The sequence below is a fragment of the Lepisma saccharinum genome, chromosome 4 (genome assembly GCF_977018435.1).
Source record: "Lepisma saccharinum chromosome 4, izLepSacc3.1, whole genome shotgun sequence".
Taxonomy (NCBI): domain Eukaryota; kingdom Metazoa; phylum Arthropoda; class Insecta; order Zygentoma; family Lepismatidae; genus Lepisma; species Lepisma saccharinum.
In genome coordinates, this window is record NC_139232.1 from 37,127,875 (window position 1) to 37,147,427 (window position 19,553).

The 19,553-nt window shown below is 35.8% G+C and overlaps 1 protein-coding gene across 2 annotated transcripts in view; it reads right to left on the bottom strand.

Annotated features, from left to right (window-relative positions):
- Positions 1 to 1,085: 1,085 nt before the first annotated feature.
- LOC145986422 (uncharacterized) overlaps positions 1,086 to 19,553 on the bottom strand; it is an 87,708-nt gene continuing 69,240 nt past the window's right edge. For both annotated transcript variants that reach the window (XM_083120419.1, XM_083120420.1), the window contains exon 4: positions 1,086 to 7,008. In XM_083120419.1, coding sequence (XP_082976545.1) covers positions 4,131 to 7,008 — 2,878 coding nt within the window. In that variant the 3' untranslated portion in view covers positions 1,086 to 4,130. The remainder of the gene's footprint in view (positions 7,009 to 19,553) is intronic.

Consider the following 19,553-nt stretch of genomic DNA (forward strand, 5'->3'; position numbering starts at 1 on the left):
TGACATGCTACAATCTCTGCTCCAGATGCCGCACCCTTACTGAATGAAGGCAGTGAGCCTTCAAAATTAAATCTGAAATAGCAACTGTGCAACGTGCAAATACGAAATTTCACGTAAGTAAATCTTAAACCACGTTAACCACAACCATCATGAATGAAGTTATAAGTAGGGAACGGAAATTTAGGTAAATAAATGTTTTTTTTCTGCGATAAGATAGAGACCCTCGTTTTTGCCAAAATTCTGATCATAGCCTTAAATGTCAACACAGCAAATTTTATTTTACATAAAATAACATATTTTCCAGTTTTTCATATGTAAATACATATTTTGCGAATTTTCATTTTAAATGCATAAAATCGCTCATTGACTTCAGCTACCTCGAAATCCTCAAAGGAAAAATGTTTATTCTCCACACCTCTTTCATATATTATGCCCAGAACTTCTTTAAAAAAATGTATCTGTTGTAAATGATCTCGACAAAGAAGACGCATATAGAAGTCTATAGAAATTCTGCAAGAACTGTTGAAGGATCCCTCCTTAAAAGTTGAATTGGCATACATCTCAACAAACCTGTACATTCTCTCTCTAATTCCATACGAAAGCTTGAATCATTCGCGAACACTTTGGCAGCTTCCGTGGGTGAAGTCCGTACAGTAGAAACGAAATTGAAAGAACTCACTGGATCTAATGCACAAGTGCTAATGTCTAAATGTACAGACATTTTTGAAAAAAAAAACAAGGTTTTCAAACTTTGTGCTAAATTGCACGTGTTTTGGAAGGTAAAGTAGAGGAAGAGGAAGCTTTGGAAAACTTCAGCGTTAGTGACAATTCGTGCCTCATATATGCAAGAATTGTTTTTGTGACATGGAGCACTCTTTCTCACAATATAAGATGCTTTTTAGAGATAATTGTCACAGATTTACAATGGAGAATTTGAAAAAAAAAACTATGGTGATCCACTGCAACTCTCCCAAAAAATAGCTCGCTAAGAGGTAAGCATATAGAAACTGATTTCAGGTGTTTAAAATGCAAGTAATATTTTGTATTGTTACCAAATGTTTTTTATTTTTATTTTTGTCACATATTTTCCTGTTTTCATCACATATTTTTAACATTTATGACACATAAAAAATAAATATTTCTGAGTTTTTTAGCACATAAAGTTCCATTCCCTAGTTATAAGTTAATATAAATTATGTTTAAGGTACAGTTTTGCCTAATAAACATTCATTACAGTATATTTGTAAATAATCTGTAATTTAGTGTAATATTCTGCCATTTTGTTATTATTCTTATACAATTTGAATGTCATGTTTTTGTAAAGGAAATGTCTAAATACTATGGATGGCCCGGTATGAAATTTTGGCAGATAAAGGGAAAGTACCAGAATAAAATTTACCGATCCTGATAATCTATCAACCCGATATAAAATTCCAATTTGTTCATTTATCTCCTTAACAAATGCATGTTAGCAGATCAACCAAGCTTTTGCAATGCAAAAAGAGCTGCATATTTAGACATTTACTTCTTAAATATTACAGAATGGGGATTACATGTACATCCATAAAAAAATAACCAAATGGCACAATATTGCACTAAATTGTGAGATATTTATAGATATGTCAGATCAGTAAAACAATCGATAATTATACTAATAAACCAATATGCTTATAGTGGTCAATACCAACAGAGTACCAATTAATATGTCCCATCACTATGAAATACATAGTTCTTTATTTAAAACTAAACCCATTGAATAAATTTGTCACAGACAGTAATTAAGGATGAGAAATAACCATTTATGTTCTGCAAGAATCATTCTTACTGGACCCATTGATTTTTTGGTTATCTGAATCAGTATATTTTATATCAGTAATTGATTAATTGATCAAAACTGGAAAAAAAATCATATCAGTTCACTTTCTGATACTAATAAGAATAACAAAACTAATTGAAGAATATAATGGCATCCCTGTGTGAATATAATTCAGGACTAAGGCTGCACATATTTGTTGCAGTTAATCATATTTTCAAACTGTATTGCAACACACAAGAACACATTTCAAACTTATCTAACATGGAACAAATATTTTCATACTAGTATTTAGAAATAGAAGTTTACAAATGGACACAATAATAATTAATCTATAATGTAAAATAAACATATACCCAAGAACTATATCTGCAAAGCAGGAAGGGTAAACCAAATTATTAAAGTTGTAACTATCGGGTGTCTATTGTAATTGTTATCATCAACAAGGAGCATATTATAGTCCTTCAGATGTACTTCATTGGGACTCATTGACCAATTAGATGTTTATCCATGAGATTTCCAGGTTTGCCAGGTGTGTGGGAACCCTGTAGTGGTTGTGATAATGGATCGGAGCTAAGATACACTAAATACTGATGTCTTCCATGTGAGTGGGACAGCCGAATAAGGACATTGCACAATGAGAAGAGAGATTGGTTTGCAAGAAAATATCTGGAGAAATTGTGCTACTGCCCCTACACATAAAACTCGGTCTGATGAAGAACTATGTTGAAGCCATTGACCACACCAGTCTAGCTTTCAAGTAACTGAAGGATAAACTCTTAGTGAGAGTAGAATTAAAGAGTGAGTTTTTGTTGGTCCTCAGATCTGAAACCTCTTCAATGATGATATGTTTGACAGTGTAAATTACTACAGGGTGATGAGAGGAAAGTTTTGGACTAAACTTCCTCAGAAATGTTGGGGCAGAAAACTACAAACAACTGATTGAGAACATGTTCCTTCTGTACCAGAAACTTGAATGTCATATGACCATCAAGATACACATGCTCCATTCCCACTTAGATATCCTACCTGATATCTCTGGCATGGTTAGTGATGAGCATGGAGAACGTTTCCATCAGGCAATCACATCGATGGAGAAAAGGAACCAGGGAAAGTGGGTCACGAAACCTATAAATAATCCTCAGCGGCTATACAAGTGATAGGCAAAGCAACACCGGGAGAAGCAAACAAAAACAAATATATGTAGAAATACATATGGCTAAATTATAACAGCAACTATTGCATATCCGTCATAAATGGTAGCCAATTATAAAATTCTCATTGTCACTTTAGCATTCAGCAGCTCAAAATCTACAAGAATTAGTTGTTTACATTTCAGGAGCAAAACTTTTGTTTAAATTTGTTGCCTATTGTTATCAAAAAAATCACAGGGACACAATGCTATTCAATTCTATACTATGTTGGACACAATGCTATTCAATTCTATACTATGTTGAAAGAAAATGACACACAGTGTGTGAATATATGGTTGTACCTTGCAAGAAAGGAAAGGACAAGTGGTGTATTATTATGGTCTGGGTTTATTTCATTGAAATTAAACAAAGAATAATATTAATTCTAAAGACTTGAGTAAATGGATACTAAATTACATTTGACAAGTAACAAATATTCTTGTGCTGATATTAAATTGTATTTTAGACAAACAAAATTAAATATAACAAGAGATATATCTGTGACAACATTTCTTGTGACACTTTCTCCTTCATTCTCATGTTACACTTTCCCTGTAGTCTCATATTAAATTTATAGTACCAAGAAAATATATAACAGTACTTTGAAATCTCCATCTTCCATTGAAAAGGAAATTATCTCTAAAACGATTAACCTACTTATTTCTGTCTTGCCATAAAAATAGAAACAATGTCACTTACTTTTGTAGTGATTTCCAGTAAAAACAATGTTCGATGCATTTTTTATTTATTCCACTGAAGATACACCTTCATGGATTTGTAAATGACAAAACAAGTTTTTTCTAGTTTTGAATGCTTTCTTGCAACGATTACACACAAAATGCTGAATACCATCATGAATTAGTAAATGAGAGGTCAAACCAGATTTGCATGTAAATGCTTTGATGCAGTGAGTACACACAAAAGGCGAATACCATCATGAATTCGTAAATGTGATGTCAAATCGCTTTTGCGTGTGAATGCTTTGTTACAGTGAGTACACACAAATGGCTGATTATCATCATGAATGTTTAAATGAGAGATCAAGTTGCTTTTGCATGTGAATGCTTTGTTGCAGTGAGTACACACAAAAGGCCGAATATCATCATGAATGTTTAAATGAGAGGTCAAACTATATTTGTGTGTAAATGCTTTGTTGCATGAGTACACACAAAAGGCCGAATACCATCATGAATTCGTAAATGTGATGTCAAATTGCTTTTGTGTTTGAAGGCTTTGTTACAGTGATTACACACAAAAGGCCGAATACCATCATGAATGTTTAAATGAGAGGTCAAACTAGATTTGTATGTAAATGTTTTGTTGCAGTGAGTACACACAAAAGGCCGAATACCATCATGAATGTTTAAATGAGAGGTCAAACTAGATTTGTATGTAAATGTTTTGTTGCAGAAGGTACACACAAAAGGCCGAATATCATCATGAATGTTTAAATGAGAGGTCAAATTAAATTTGTCTGTAAATGTTTTGTTGCAGTGAGTACACACAAAAGGCTGAATACCATCATGAATTTGTAAATGAGAGGTCAATCTAGATTTTCGTGTGAATGCTTTGTTGCAGTGAGTACACACAAAAGGCTGAATACCATCATGAATTTGTAAATGAGAGGTCAAACTAGATTTGTGTGTGTAGGCTTTGTTGGAGTGAGTACACACAAAAGGCCGAATACCATCATGAATTCGTAAATGTGATGTCAAAGTGCTTTTGAGTGTGAATGCTTTGTTACAGTGACTACACACAAATGGCCGAATATCAACATGACTGTTTAAATGAGAGGTCAAATTAGACTTGTGTGTAAATGCTTTGTTGCAGTGAGTACACACAAAAGGCCGAATACCATCATGAATTCGTAAATGTGATGTCAAATAGCTTTTGTGTGTGAATGCTTTGTTGCAGTGAGTACACACAAAAGGCCGAATACCATCATGAATTCGTAAATGTGATGTCAAATAGCTTTTGTGTGTGAATGCTTTGTTACAGTGATTACACACAAAAGGCCGAATACCATCATGAATTAGTAAATGAGAGGTCAAGCGAGATTTCAGTGTGAAGGTTTTGTTACAGTGTGTACACATAAAAGGCCAAATAGCATCATGAATTTTTAAATGAGAGGTCAAACTAGATTTCTGTGTAAATGCTTTGTTGCAGTGAGTACACACAAATGGCCGAATATCATCATGAATGTTTAAATGAGAGATCAAGTTGCATTTGAGTGTGAATGCTTTGTTGCAGTGAGTACACACAAAAGGCCGAATACCATCATGAATTAGTAAATGAGAGGTCAAGCGAGATTTCTGTGTGAAGGTTTTGTTACAGTGAGTACACATAAAAGGCCAAATAGCATCATGAATTTTTAAATGAGAGGTCAAACTAGATTTCTGTTTAAATGCTTTGTTGCAGTGAGTACACACAAATGGCCGAATATCATCATGAATTCGTAAATGAGAGGACAAGTGATATTTATGTGTGAAGGCTTTGTTGCAGTGAGTACACACAAAAGGCCGAATACCATCATGAATTCGTAAATGTGATGTCAAAACGCTTTTGTGTGTGAATGCTTTGTTACACTGATTACACACAAAAGGCCGAATACCATCATGAATTAGTAAATGAGAGGTCAAGCGAGATTTCTGTGTGAAGGTTTTGTTACAGTGTGTACACATAAAAGGCCAAATAGCATCATGAATTTTTAAATGAGAGGTCAAACTAGATTTGTGTGTAAATGCTTTGTTGCAGTGAGTACACACAAAACGCCGAATACCATCATGAATTTGTAAATGAGAGGTCAACTCACCTTTGCGTTTGAATGCTTTGTTGCAGTGAGTACACACAAAAGGCCAAATAGCATCATGAATTCGTAAATGAGAGGTCAAGTGATATTTATGTGTGAAGGCTTTGTTGCAGTGAGTACACACAAAAGGCTGAATACCATCATGAATTTTTAAATGAGAGGTCAAACTAGATTTCTGTTTAAATGCTTTGTTGCAGTGAGCACACACAAAAGGCCAAATAGTATCATGAATTCGTAAATGAGAGGTCAAGTTATATTTATGTGTGAAGGCTTTGTTGCAGTGAGTACACACAAAAGGCCGAATACCATCATGAATTCGTAAATGTGATGTCAAATCGCTTTTGCGTGTGAATGCTTTGTTACAGTGCATACACACAAAAGGCCGAATACCATCATGAATTAGTAAATGTGATGTCAAATCGCTTTTGCGTGTGAATGCTTTGTTACAGTGCATACACACAAAAGGCCGAATACCATCATGAATTCGTGAATGAGAGGTCAAACTAGATCTGTGTTGAAATGCTCTGTTGCAGTGAGTACAGATGAAAGGTTGGAAAACATTGGGAATTGTTAACTGACTTTTGTCTGTAGATGCCTTACTGCAATGATTACAAAGGGGAGATTTGTTATTGTTACTTTTCAAATCTGCTTTCATCTTGAATGCTCTGCCACATTGATTACATTCAATTAAATATTTACCTTCATGGTTTAATGCATTAGAGGTTAAATAACTTTTATGGGTGAAAGATTTATTGGGCCGAGTAGTAACGAAGGGCCAAATATTATCATGAATTTTAACATTTGCATTCAAATTTACTTTCTGATTGACTGCCTCATTTGATGATTTAGATTTGAGAGGACTAAGATCCTCATGGAGTCTGAAATGTTTGATCAAGAGAATTCTTTCAGTGAAGGTTTTGTTGCAATGGTTACATTTATATAAGCGAATATCTTCATTAACTTTAGAATTGCTATTAGTCTCTGTTGTCTGTCTGAATGCCTTATTGAATTGGCAACCTTTGGATACTGAATCATCTTTACATTTTCTTGAATGGGTAAAATTTATGATACTTTCCTTTGCATCCTTTGATTTATATTGAATAACTTCCTCAGGTCCAGGGAAGATATCTACATCTCTCTCTAGAGTCCTCACGTCAAGAGGATCTACTGTAAAGTCCTTTTCATCCAACTTGCTGGAATGAGAAAAATAAATATCTCTGGGAGTATTCATAGCATTAATGACTATATAATGTACAGTCACAATCAATAAATATGGGACACCTAGATTATGAAATACTCACTTCTGTTCAAGGCGTTATGTGTGTTGCCTAACTCTATGATGGTTGTAGAAGTTTCCAATGAAAATTTTGCTATTAATATCCACTTGTCACTGCAGAGGTAGGCAAGTCGCAAATTCATAAAGATAACAACATTGCACTTCAGCTCAAGCTGACAGTACTCAATTTCGAGTTGGTCAAAGTTAATGAAAAACGCTGCAGTGAAAGGTTTTCAATTCCATGAACTTAGAAACTATAAACCACATTAAAACAGGAAGGTGGATGTTTTCATGAACATCAACGTGTTTTTAAAGGCATATTGTTAGTAAGGTATTATAGAGCAGTTGGTTTCATGCTGGTATCCTTATTTCCTTCAGGCATGAAAGATACGGGTTCGAATACCTTTTTTCTTTATTTTTTTTGTTGGCTGAACATAGGCCGTTGATAGAACATTTCAAAAAGAAATTTGATGAATACTCTGAGAAACACACTTCTGCACCCCCTCTCCCCCTAGAAGCTGTTGATTGTCAGGAATTAAGGTTAAAACTTTTTTCTAATTCTCAGTTGTGTTAACACATACATTATGACGAATAAATCTGGAGCAAGTGTGGAACACCATATATAGGCCAAAACAGGATACAGCATTGAACAACGATGCAAAGAACATCAGATTATCCCAACCAGAAAAGTCAGGATTTGCAGAACACAGCATCACAGACGGACACAGAGGGATTTTCTGACATCAAATTAAAGCCAAATGTGCCGGTTATTGGGACCGACGAGTAACAGAAGCCATAGCTATATCACGGGAAAGCACCAATCTTAACAGGGACGTGGGATTCCAGCTCAGTCACTCCTGGAACTCGTTTCTCCGTAAAAACAAAGCTCCAGCCAATAAGAACACCAGGATCCTGAGCGAGCCAATAAGAAGACAAAGTTCAAACTCTGCCCCATAATAGTCATATATTTAACACTACACTGGTCTCCAATTCTATATTCTCTGATGATGAGATCAATGTATGCGCTCGAAACGTTGGAAGCCAACATTGACTTAACCTGGCTGGTAACCCGAGAACACTTGTTCGAATCACGTCGCCAGGAAAGCTACAATTCCTCAGTCTATAAATACTCATTATACAAGATCTTTAATCCTGCTAAAGAAGTAAAATTAATTGCCACTTTACACTATTTAAATTATATATTTCTAGGATTTCAGGGGCCTTCAGCCCCCTTAGCCCTCCCTCTGGCTATACGCCTGTATTGACCACTCAAAGATCTGCTGCTGCTCAGAGTTTTCTCCTATCATTTCTTCAGTCTTCCTGTGTCAGTCCTACTTCTCTCTCATTTAAGTCCCCCTTCCTTTCATTGTATCTGAATGTCCATGCTTTTATTTCTCACTGTGTACTACGCTTTGACTTGTCCCTTTAAGTTGAGAAGGAAGTTTCAGCATTCTACTTTATAAGATGAACGAACGTAACAAATAACAGTAATTTCATGCGAAAATTATGAAACATATGGAAGAAATTCTTTCCCACTGCAAAAGGCAGTGTAAGTTATTAGGTTACAAGAAGTAGTCATATTTGTGAAATCAGCGCCGCCGTAGGAGATAGTGAAGGCTTCGCGCTACATGGAGGAAAGCCACCTCGAAACAAAAATATTTTAGATGTAATTTTATCATACCCAGTGGAGGCACATAGTGGTTAGGATTCCACTTTAAACTGTAGGTCCAGTCCACATTACTTAAAACAAAAACTAAAAAACTGTAATTTCAGCATTTTAGAAAGCAAGTTATGTCAAAGTTCGACATTTACAGTTGCGCAAGTTTCAACAACCTTCCTTTTCCACTATTAATGTCCTTTACAAAACAAAATACCTTGTTTCTTCTTACGATACAAGACCAGTGATCAGAACGCTACATTTTATAAGTAGCTTCGCTACAACTACAGCTACTCTTCCAAAATGTAGCTTCGCTACAGCTACAACTACATTTACCAAAAAGTAGCTCACTACGCTACTCCTGTTCGCTACTCGCAACTTCGCTACTTTTGCGCTACTTCTGTATTAAAAACTTAAACAACTATATGGCTATTCAAAAGAAGCCCTAGTATGATAGTTGTACTTACTGAAAAATAGATTCTGTTATTTATTACCATGATTCCCTTCATTCTATAATTTTTATAGCAGTGTTACTTCAGTTATATAATTTTAATAAAGTGTTTGAGAATAAAGTAGCTTTGTAAGTGGCATATCAATTCAAAAAACTAGGTTTTACACGTATCCGTGATGTTCTGATTGTCATTTGAAAAATATTTATGTGACAGACTTCTTTTTAAAATTAATTGGAAGAATATCACATGTATCGAAATTAACTAGAACGTGTTGCACAAAATGGGAATAAGATAAAAATGTGATATGTAGCAATTTAATCTTCTTAACTTAAACAGAATGTTATTTGGGGGATGGCGGATATTTGCTCAAACCTTGAGGATATCTGGGGGATGCTTCTAATGGTATAAATGAGAAACAGGTGGAACAATGCTTTACGTAAGTCTTGCTGTTGAAAATGCTTCCCCGAAGACACAGTGGAAATTATAATTGTCACCTTGTATTCAAATTGCCCCAGGTTCGATACCTGGTGGAGGGCACATGGTGGTTCGTATCAGTCTCGATCAGCTGATTTGTGCATAAACTGGACTCAAAACAAACACTAGGAAAGACTCCTAGTTGGGAAGATGGGATCCTCCTGCTCCTCCATTCCCCTCATCATTCTTCCCCATTCTCACAATTAGCCAAAAGTGGCAGAAAACGGCCTTAGATAAGAAAATAACTAAATAAACAATGCATCCTCATTGCCATGATTAGAAAACGTTACAGGAAAGGGACGCAAAAGTAGGAAAAATACATAAATTTGAAAACTGTGTATTTTAACAAAAAAATGTCATTTCTGCAGGAAAGTCAATAACTTGTACGTTTTTTTTACAATATGATAAAATATATTGAGGAAACTGATGTGTAAACCCGAGTGTTCTAAACATATTGTAATTTTCAAATTTGCGAACAAATATCATGACCAAAATAATTGTAATTCCAGAAACAATCGTTCTTGTAACAATAATTGCCTGCCGGTGTGATCCTATACACTGACAATTATCAATGCTGTTAACGTACTGAACCATTGATTGCTGGCACTATTGCTTTGTCAGATTAGTAGAAAATGGATCGCCCGTTTTTACACTGTAAGTTGTGTTTTACACAGTAATTATCGATATTTTGCTGTCTGTTACGCCATCAATATCCACAGGATTTGTTCCAGGGGTGGCACAAACGGGGCATTTGTTCCTGGCGGTGTAGCAAATGCGGCATGATTCTCCCCAAAATAGCGATGCAGCTAAAATAAATGGCTATTAGCCTGAATATATTCATATAGGCCAATTAGTTATCTGGATATTAGAATTATTCAGATGCTAATGAAATAAATTACGCAGCTATTTATAATCTGCGATATAAAGATATTTATAATCTAGATTATCTGTATTTGCATGTAATGGACTTTGTCTTTTTGAGTCTCTTGCAAAAGTAAGCAATATTGTCATTTATTTTTGACGCCGTTTGCTACATTAAAAAATTACCTCAAAATGCTGAGGAAAAATGTAGCTGTAGCGAAATTTTCGCTACAACTACAGGAATTTTGTAGCTTCGCTACCGCTACAACTACAATTTTAAAAATGTAGTGTCGCTACAGCTACCACTACAAATTTTGTAGTTAGCTACAGTAGCGACGCTACAAGTAGCGTGCTACTTCCGACCACTGTACAAGACACATGCTGTGTGTACTTATACAGAAGGTATGTAAACACCAACAACAGTGAAGATTTATTTTTGTTTTGTCCATAATTCAAAATTAATGATCCAGTTAGAATATTATGACTTTTTTTAACTGGAAAGAGTTCTGCTTCCTGGATGAGGGTTAATGAAATATCCTTTTACTTGCCTCTTGAGGTTTTTCCAAATTGATAAGTGCATATGAATCTTTGCATTTAATTAATGTCTTATGGTGAATATTTTAAAACACACAAGGAATGCAGAGTTTTTGTTCATTCTGCATGAACTTTCTCAGCATAAAAACAAGAATTTTCACACAAGATGTCACTGAAAAATGTTAAACGTCAAAGAATTTGAGCAATATGAATATTGAAACTTGTATTACAGAAGTGATTACTTACTGTAATGAATCTTCATCTGGCCAATTCAGGAAAAGAGATTTCTCGATAGGTTTCAATAGAAATATGCATAGCGCTTGGGAAAGCAAATACTTGTACATACTACTCGTATATTGTGGGAAGTAATTTAGACCAAAAAATTCATCAAATTTGATCATGGTAATTACGTAGCAATTCTTCTCTTGTTCATAGCATATTAAAACTCTTGGAAAAATTTCATTTACTGACAATTATCAACATTGCCAAAATATTGTTATCAATCTCCCCCCCCCCAATATATTTGTATGAAGCTGGCACCCTCTGATTATCACACAATCGAAATGAGATATCTATGGGCCAAAACACTAGGATAAGGAAGCCTTATCATAGATCAATTTTTTTTTCATATTACGAGGTGCATTCAAGATATAACACCTCATTTTTTTTTTTGCAGGACTGGAAGCAGATAGAAACATGCGGCTTGTTGTACAATATGTGGGCACTCGTTGTCCATGCGTTATAGAGATGGCAGCACTGTACAGCACATAGAACTCTAGTGGCAGCGGCCAGAGTGAGGACTGTTTTGGATACTTAAAATGGCAATGTTTTCATTACAAGAGCAGCGTGTAATCATTCGTTTTCTCCATTTGCGTGGTGTGACACTGATTGAAATTCATCGCCAGTTGAGTGAGACATGTGGTGATGGTGTCATGGATGTGTCTAATGTGCGTTAGTGGATGTGACAGTTCAAAAAATGCAGAACGTCGTGTGACAACAAACCAAGACAATCTCGGCCTCGCACAAGCCGGTCTGACGACATGATCGAGGGAGTGGAGAAAGTTGTTTTGGAGGATTGCCGAATGAGTGTGGAACACATCGCCTCCAAAGTTGGCATTTCCAAGGGATCTGTGCACACAATCCTGCATGAAGACCTGAAAATGAGAAAAGTGTCCTCCAGGTGGGTGCCACAAATGCTGATGGATGACCACAAGGCTGCGCACGTGACATGTTGCCAGGCAATACTGATGCGTGATGACAGCATGAATGGGACTTTCTTTTCATCGATTGTGACATCCATGACACCATCACCACATGTCTCACACAACTGGCGATGAATTTCAATTGGTGTCACACCAAGCAAATGGAGAAAATGAATGATTACACGCTGCTCTTGTAATGAAAATGTCACCATTTTAAGTATCCAAAACAGTCCTCACTCTGGCCGCTGCTGCTAGAGTTCTACCATCTCTGTCACGCATGGACAACGAGTGCCCGTGTATTGTACAACAAACCGCATGTTTCTATCTGCTTCCAGTCCTGGAAAAAAAAAAAGGGTGGTGTTATAACTTGCATGCACCTCGTATATGGAAGTAACGCGAAAAAGGTGTTTTTATTTATGTGTTTGGTTGTTTTAAGATATTTGTTCCATTCTATATGATTTTGTACTCCCCACCTCAGAAAACGTGCACTTAGGTTTGCCATATACACTGTATTGCACTACTTCTAGCCACAGAAGTATTAACTGGATCATGTTTCAAGTTTTAAATAAGAGAAAAATTTGACCGCTATTATTCATCAACTTATTTTCCAAATATTTTCCTTATTGCACTCAGTAATCTAATGTAAATCCAAAAACAGCGAATGAGCGAAACTTTTGAAATAATTTGTGCATGGAATCAAGACAAGAATATACTTCTTCTTATTGAAGCATTCATATATTCTTAAACTTATGTCTTGAATTTGTTTGGGTGGGTGCTTGTCCACCCTCACCCACCCTGTTGCCATGCAATGAAAAGGTCCAGTCTCCCATATCCAGTGGATGCAATAAAGTGGTTCAGATCCAACTTTAAATTTTTGGTCCAGCCCCAATTAGCCTTCTGTGCAAAAAGTAGACTTTAAAACACTCCAAGTACAGTGATGGCTGCATGCACCAACGCCGATTATTTCGAAGTTCAGATGAACGAGATCAATTTTAATCCACTCTAAATGAACTTGGTTTAAAGATTTGCATTGCACCAACGAAAAACGACGTTCAGGAGATTCCGTTCAACTGATCCGAGATTAATTTGTAAGGCTATACCTGATTGGTTGGTTAAAACAAATGACAATCATGAACTCCATAGAGTAATGTGATGTGTTAAAGTATCAACATGTAGGAGAAGAAAATAATTCGGGCTGCAAACTTCTCTGAATTTGAGAGATGTACTAATCAACCTTGTCAATATGTACAAGGTACAAGATTGTAGTGGAGTGTAACAATATAATAATATTAAAAAAGAACTGACGGCACAACACAAAAGGAGGAGGAGAAAGCATGGAACCTTCTTCTACAGGACTTTAATGCCTTACGAAATGCATTCGATTTTGAGGGAACATAGTACGCTGAACCTCGCCCGCTCAAATAAAGATATATATTATTATTATTTCTATTATTACTGTACTGTGGTAAGTATTTGATTTTTCATTTCTTAATTCTTATATATTTATATTGTCGTGACGTGTAAATAGCGAGTAACATGTATTTTCGTAAATTTATACAATCATATTTCCAACACCATGTAGCAATATCGTAAACATTGCTGTGTTCTAATTTACCTTGCACGTAATATATGACATTTATATATGTTTTGTGTTCTGGGATAGAAAGTACAGTATTTATAAACATTACGACTTTGCACCACAGAAGCACAAATTATTATTATCATTATTTTGGCAGTTTTTAGTTTACATAGTTCTCGAATTATCAGCATTGTACATCCAACATCTCTAGCGTTTGCACGCCCTCGATATCACTTTCTGCTCTTTTTATATTAAAAAAGAACTGCCTACAGTCGAAGAGTCAGTATCGTGAACCAGGATCAGACACCAAAACGGTCGCGAATGGCCGATCAGAAGATAAACTCGTTTTGATGTTCCTAGATCGCGATCAAATGTTGAACCGTCTTCGTGCAATGGAATTTTCCAGTGATCCTTTCCCGATCCGAGTTTAAAATTTGATCTTCGTTCGTGCACATGGCCATGAGTATGAGAGAGTAGGAGTAGTATTTTAAGAAAGTCTGGATTATTTTCATCACTTAGCATGCAATGCAGTTCTTGTGTTGGAATATCACATATCTTTTGTGGCTCAGTTATCGATTCAGCTACCCTAGAGATGAGGTTTTCATACTTCTGCATTTAAATTTGTAGTTGACACTTCTAGCTTAAAGGATTATAAGTAAGGTTCGCCTGGAGTTAATATGCTCTTTCATCAGTGATCATGAACAGATGCAGCTTTCAAGATGGAGATAAAGTGCATTTCTTCGAATCACATTTTCAACATGCTTTCTGTAATTATCAGGGAGATGCTTAATGTGCTGTATGTACAAATGCATTATGAGCTTTGCAGTATTGAGTCATCTGGCATGATTAACTTTCCAGATTGTCTGTTGACAGCTTGATTCCCGTGTGCACCAACATTGATTTACTTGCGAGTAAGAGTAAACTCACAGTTAACCCACAAAAACCACAGTAAAGATATGTTAACTTGGTTCTGTTTCCTATTCCAACAATTTGGCTTCGTGCAGTAGGGGTTTATATTGCAAGCTAAAAAAAAAAAAACGTAGGCAGGTATCTTAACATTTTAATTTTCATCTGTTTGATGATTGTATGAAATAATATGGTGGTAAAATACACTACTTAAGACAATATCATTAATAATAATTATCACTCATAATAATAATTGGCCGCGGCTGTGCCCAAGCATGGTAAGCCATCGGCTTTTGATCTCTGTGCTGAAATTCCCAGGTTTGAGTCCAGGCCTGGGTATGATTGTTTACGAGTGTCCCTTCATGAATTTTATCCTCATCGTTGCGATTAGCCAAAAGTAGCATAAATGCGAAGTAAAATATAGAAAGATAATAATAATATCAATCTAGCACCCATTGTTCCTTTACGAGTGTCTGTTTATCAATTTAATCGATTCAATAAATGGTCGAGATGCTGCAAAAAATAAGATGTAAAATAATAACAGAATTTTTAGAGTGGAGTGAATAGAGAGAATTCAGATGGGAAATTTGATTAGAAGAATTTATGAAAGGATTATGTGTACGTGCATGTGTATATGTGTGTGAGAGAGGAGGGCACAAGTAGAGGAGAAAAGTGTGAAAAGGATAAATAAGAAAATGAACACCCGCAAAAAGAAATGGGGACAGAAATACAAAAGGAAATCAGGAGAAGGGGGGGGGGGGGGAAGAGGGAGAGAATACATGTTTGTGAAACTCATATATCCTTTACATATGCCCATCCTAATTTATGTATGTTTATGCATTTTAGAATGAAGAAGAAAGCCCCAATATAAGGAAAATAAACAAAATAATGTTCAAAAACAATCGTCATTTTGTTTTCATGATGTAGAGGTTGTGTTGAAAATCGATTGCATCATATACATAAAATTTACGTAATGGTAGTTACACTAATAAGGGAACATGCTAGTGTTCGAGGGTTAAATTGCAAATCTTCCAGTCCTTGGCTTCAGGTGGAGTAGAGATGTTATGTTAGCAGCACTGTGCTGAAATGAAAATATTCTTAAACTTTAAACCAGTGATAAGAATACAGGGTGTCTTACCAAAATAATAAATCCCAAATTCATGACTTTCTCTTCACCTTTCTTCTTATTTTCTTTACCTTTTTTAGTTTTTCTTAACATTTATTTAATCACCCCCTTGGTAGGTACAGTTGGAAATTAAGAACTTCACATATACAAGAATGTAATTCTTAAGAAACAAAGTGAAGAAATTTTAACCACAACTCAATACAATTTTTGATTTCCAAATATTTAATTTTACCAAATCCAAAAACAGGTATATAACAATGTAAATTCACTATACTGAAAAAATAGCAAAAAATCTTGACCACAAGCATAATTTCTTGACCTTCTTGAAATACCTGTTTATTTCTTCACTTTCATTTTTCAGGTTACCATCATCGACTTACTCACTTTATGTACTATAAATAAAATTAAATATAACTTATTTTTACTTACGTTCAGTGAGTATGTGTTGAGTGATTGACAACGTTCCAAGGACCACTGTCCCCTTCTTCAGGTCAGTTTATTGGCTTCATGGTTGCCCATGAATGCATTCGCAAGGAAGCCATTGACTGTCAACATGTGAGCGGAAAATGGCTGGAGGGATTATTTTTTAATAAGTTGTAACAGATTGATTTTAATAGTAGGAAAATTTTACATAGTGATTTTTTTAAAAAGAACAGGTCAGTTGTGATGGAATACCAATATTTTATCCTATCCATGTAAACCTAATCCTTGCCGTCGATGAAGCTTCGTGGGCAACCGTGAAGCCGATAAACCGACCTGAAGAAGGGGACAGTGGTCCTTGAAACGTTGTCAATCACTCAACACATACTCACTGAACATACGTAAAAATAAGTTATATTTCATTTTATTTATAGATTTCTTCACTTTCTTGACAGGTAGACACCCTGGAATACAGCTTAAAATTCACCAGCTGTCATACAAAGGAAACTAATTTCATTAATTATAAAAACTAATTATGTTCATGGGCAGTGATCAGAATGGTACATTTTTAAAAGTAGCTTAGCTACAGCTACATTTACCAAAGACTATGATACTCCTGTTCACTACTTGCTACTTTTACGCTACTTCTGAATAAAAACACAAAACAACCATATAGACATTCAAAAGAAGCACCTATGTATAATAGCTGCACTTTGGAATAGTTGCCTTGCTCCAGATATAACTGTGTCACAGAATTGTTGACTGAATCCAAAGCTATTTAACATTTCTGTTAACATATTCTTTCTAAAATATTTGTCCAACAGTTTGATTCTACTCTTCCTGGAGGCTGTAATAGTTAATACTGTTGCTTTGTGATCAGTTTTCAGGATTGCATTCCCTGAGGACACACATACTTTGGTGTATCCAACAATCAGACTACTGGGGGGAGGGCTAAAACTAGTTTTTATCAGGTTATGTTTAAAAGTATATATTTTAAAAATAAAATACATTTTTCCCCTAGCAGTAATGTATCCTAACATTCATTTTGTATTGCTTTATACCCTGTCTCACTTATCTTTGGAGCAGGCAAACAAAAACAAGTCTCTGCGCAAGTAGTGGTGCAAGAAGCCTCCACCAATGAACCCGTGAGACGAAGGGGAAAGCGACTGCAGTTACCAACCTTCACAGCAGCATGTACTGCTTCGCTCTGCCCATTCGATTTCCTCCCCTACTCTGACGCTATGTACTGCCTTGCTCCAGAGATAACTGGGTCACGGAATAGTTGACTGAATCCAAAGCTATTTAATATTTCGGTTAACATATTCTTTCTAAAATATTTGTCCAACAGTTTGATTCTACTCTTCCTGGATGGTGTAATAGTTAATACCAGTGGTGGCTGCCAGCCAGCATAGTCTGCACGTTCACTATATCCCCAGCGCTTAACAAAGGGAGCAGTGCTCTTTGTTAAAAGAAACACCCAAGCGGGCAGTTTTCTCTTGAGTAGAAGCAAACAAACTGGAGTAGGAAAGCCATGTTGCCAAATTGAAGAAGAGATAAAGAGAAAAAGCAGAAAGAAAGGGTAAAGAAAAAGAAAGAGAAACAAACAAATTAAAGAATATGGAAAGAGAAAATAAATACAGACAAATATTAAAAAGGACAATATTAATAAAGACAGGAAAGAGGCACATTATAAATCCTCATATTTACACTGAATACCCCTAACTTCTCTCCTCGAAAAATACCGGGTGTCCATAAAATCCCTTTACAACTTCAAAAATTCACTACAAATGCAAATGATGAGATATTTGAGTGATTTTTTTTTTATTGTACTCATTTACTATTAAATTTTGTACTAATAGTCAATTTGTGTATTTCCGGTAACATTGTGAAGAAAGAGAGGTCCTCGAAAGAAAAATGGCTACTCCGCAAGAAAAGGCACAATGTGTGGCGTGGTTCATTGAAACAAAATCTGACACTCAGACTCAGCGAAACTTCAGGACTAGGTATGGGAAAAAACCACCAGCACGTCCATCAATTCGTGAATGGCACAGGAAATTCATGGAGACCGGTAAAATTTTGAATAAAGCAAGAAGTGGAAGAAAACGAGTATCAGAGGAAGATATCAAACGTGTAAGACAAGCCTTTGTTAATTCTCCAAAGAAATCCACTGCTGCCAGACAGTTACAGCTACCACGATCAACAGTATACAAAGTCCTACACTACAACCTGCGATTGATTGCATATAAAGTGTAACTGTTGCACGCCATCGAGCCCAATGATAAACCAAAACGCAAAACATTTGCAGTGGACATGCTTCATCGAATATCGGAGGATGCAATGTTCCTCAACAGTGTGTGTTTTACTGGTGAGGCAACATTTCATGTTTCCGGTAAACTGAACATGTACAATGCAAGAATCTGGGACTCAGAAACCCCCCATGTGACAATGGACCTCAAATGAGACAGTCCAAAGGTGAATGGGTGGTGTGGATTGATGTTCAATCGAATCATTGGTCAATTTTTCTTTGTGGAGCAAACAATTACTGCAAATGTTTACCTTGACCTTTTGACTGAATATGTGACACCACAACTGGCTCACCTTCAACCAACCATCCTTTACCAACAGGATGGTGCACCACCACATTGAGGATTAAATTTTTGTGACTTCCTGGACCAAACATTTCCCGGTAGGTAGATTGGACGGGATGGCCCTATTCCCTAGCCACCTTGGTCACCAGATATAATGCCCCTAGATTTCTTTCTATGGGGCTATGTTAAAGACACTGTGTATCGAACAAATGTACGGAACATTACTGACCTCAAACAAAGGATCACTGATGCCATTGCCACCATTGATGAGGCTATGCTAGAGCGGACATGGCGCGAAATCGATTTTCACATTGACGTCCTTCGTGCAACCAATGGTGCCCATATTGAGGTTTATTAAATTATGAAAAAAAAAAACTTCAATATATACTGCTACTATGTGACAAATTTCATTTAATTATCTCTTCTTATGTGTTTGGAATAAAAGATTGAAGTTGTAGAGAGACTTTATGGACACCTTGTATATTATTCAAAATATACATATATAGTTAACAAATTTATTTCACTCATCATCATCGTGATCGCTGTCTATCACGTGAAATGCTAATCTCTCCTGGTTACTATCCGTGTCGTGGTTAATATATTTTCTCTCAATTTTGATGGTGTGTTGAATACAGGACAACCAAACCTGGGCATCAGTTGCCT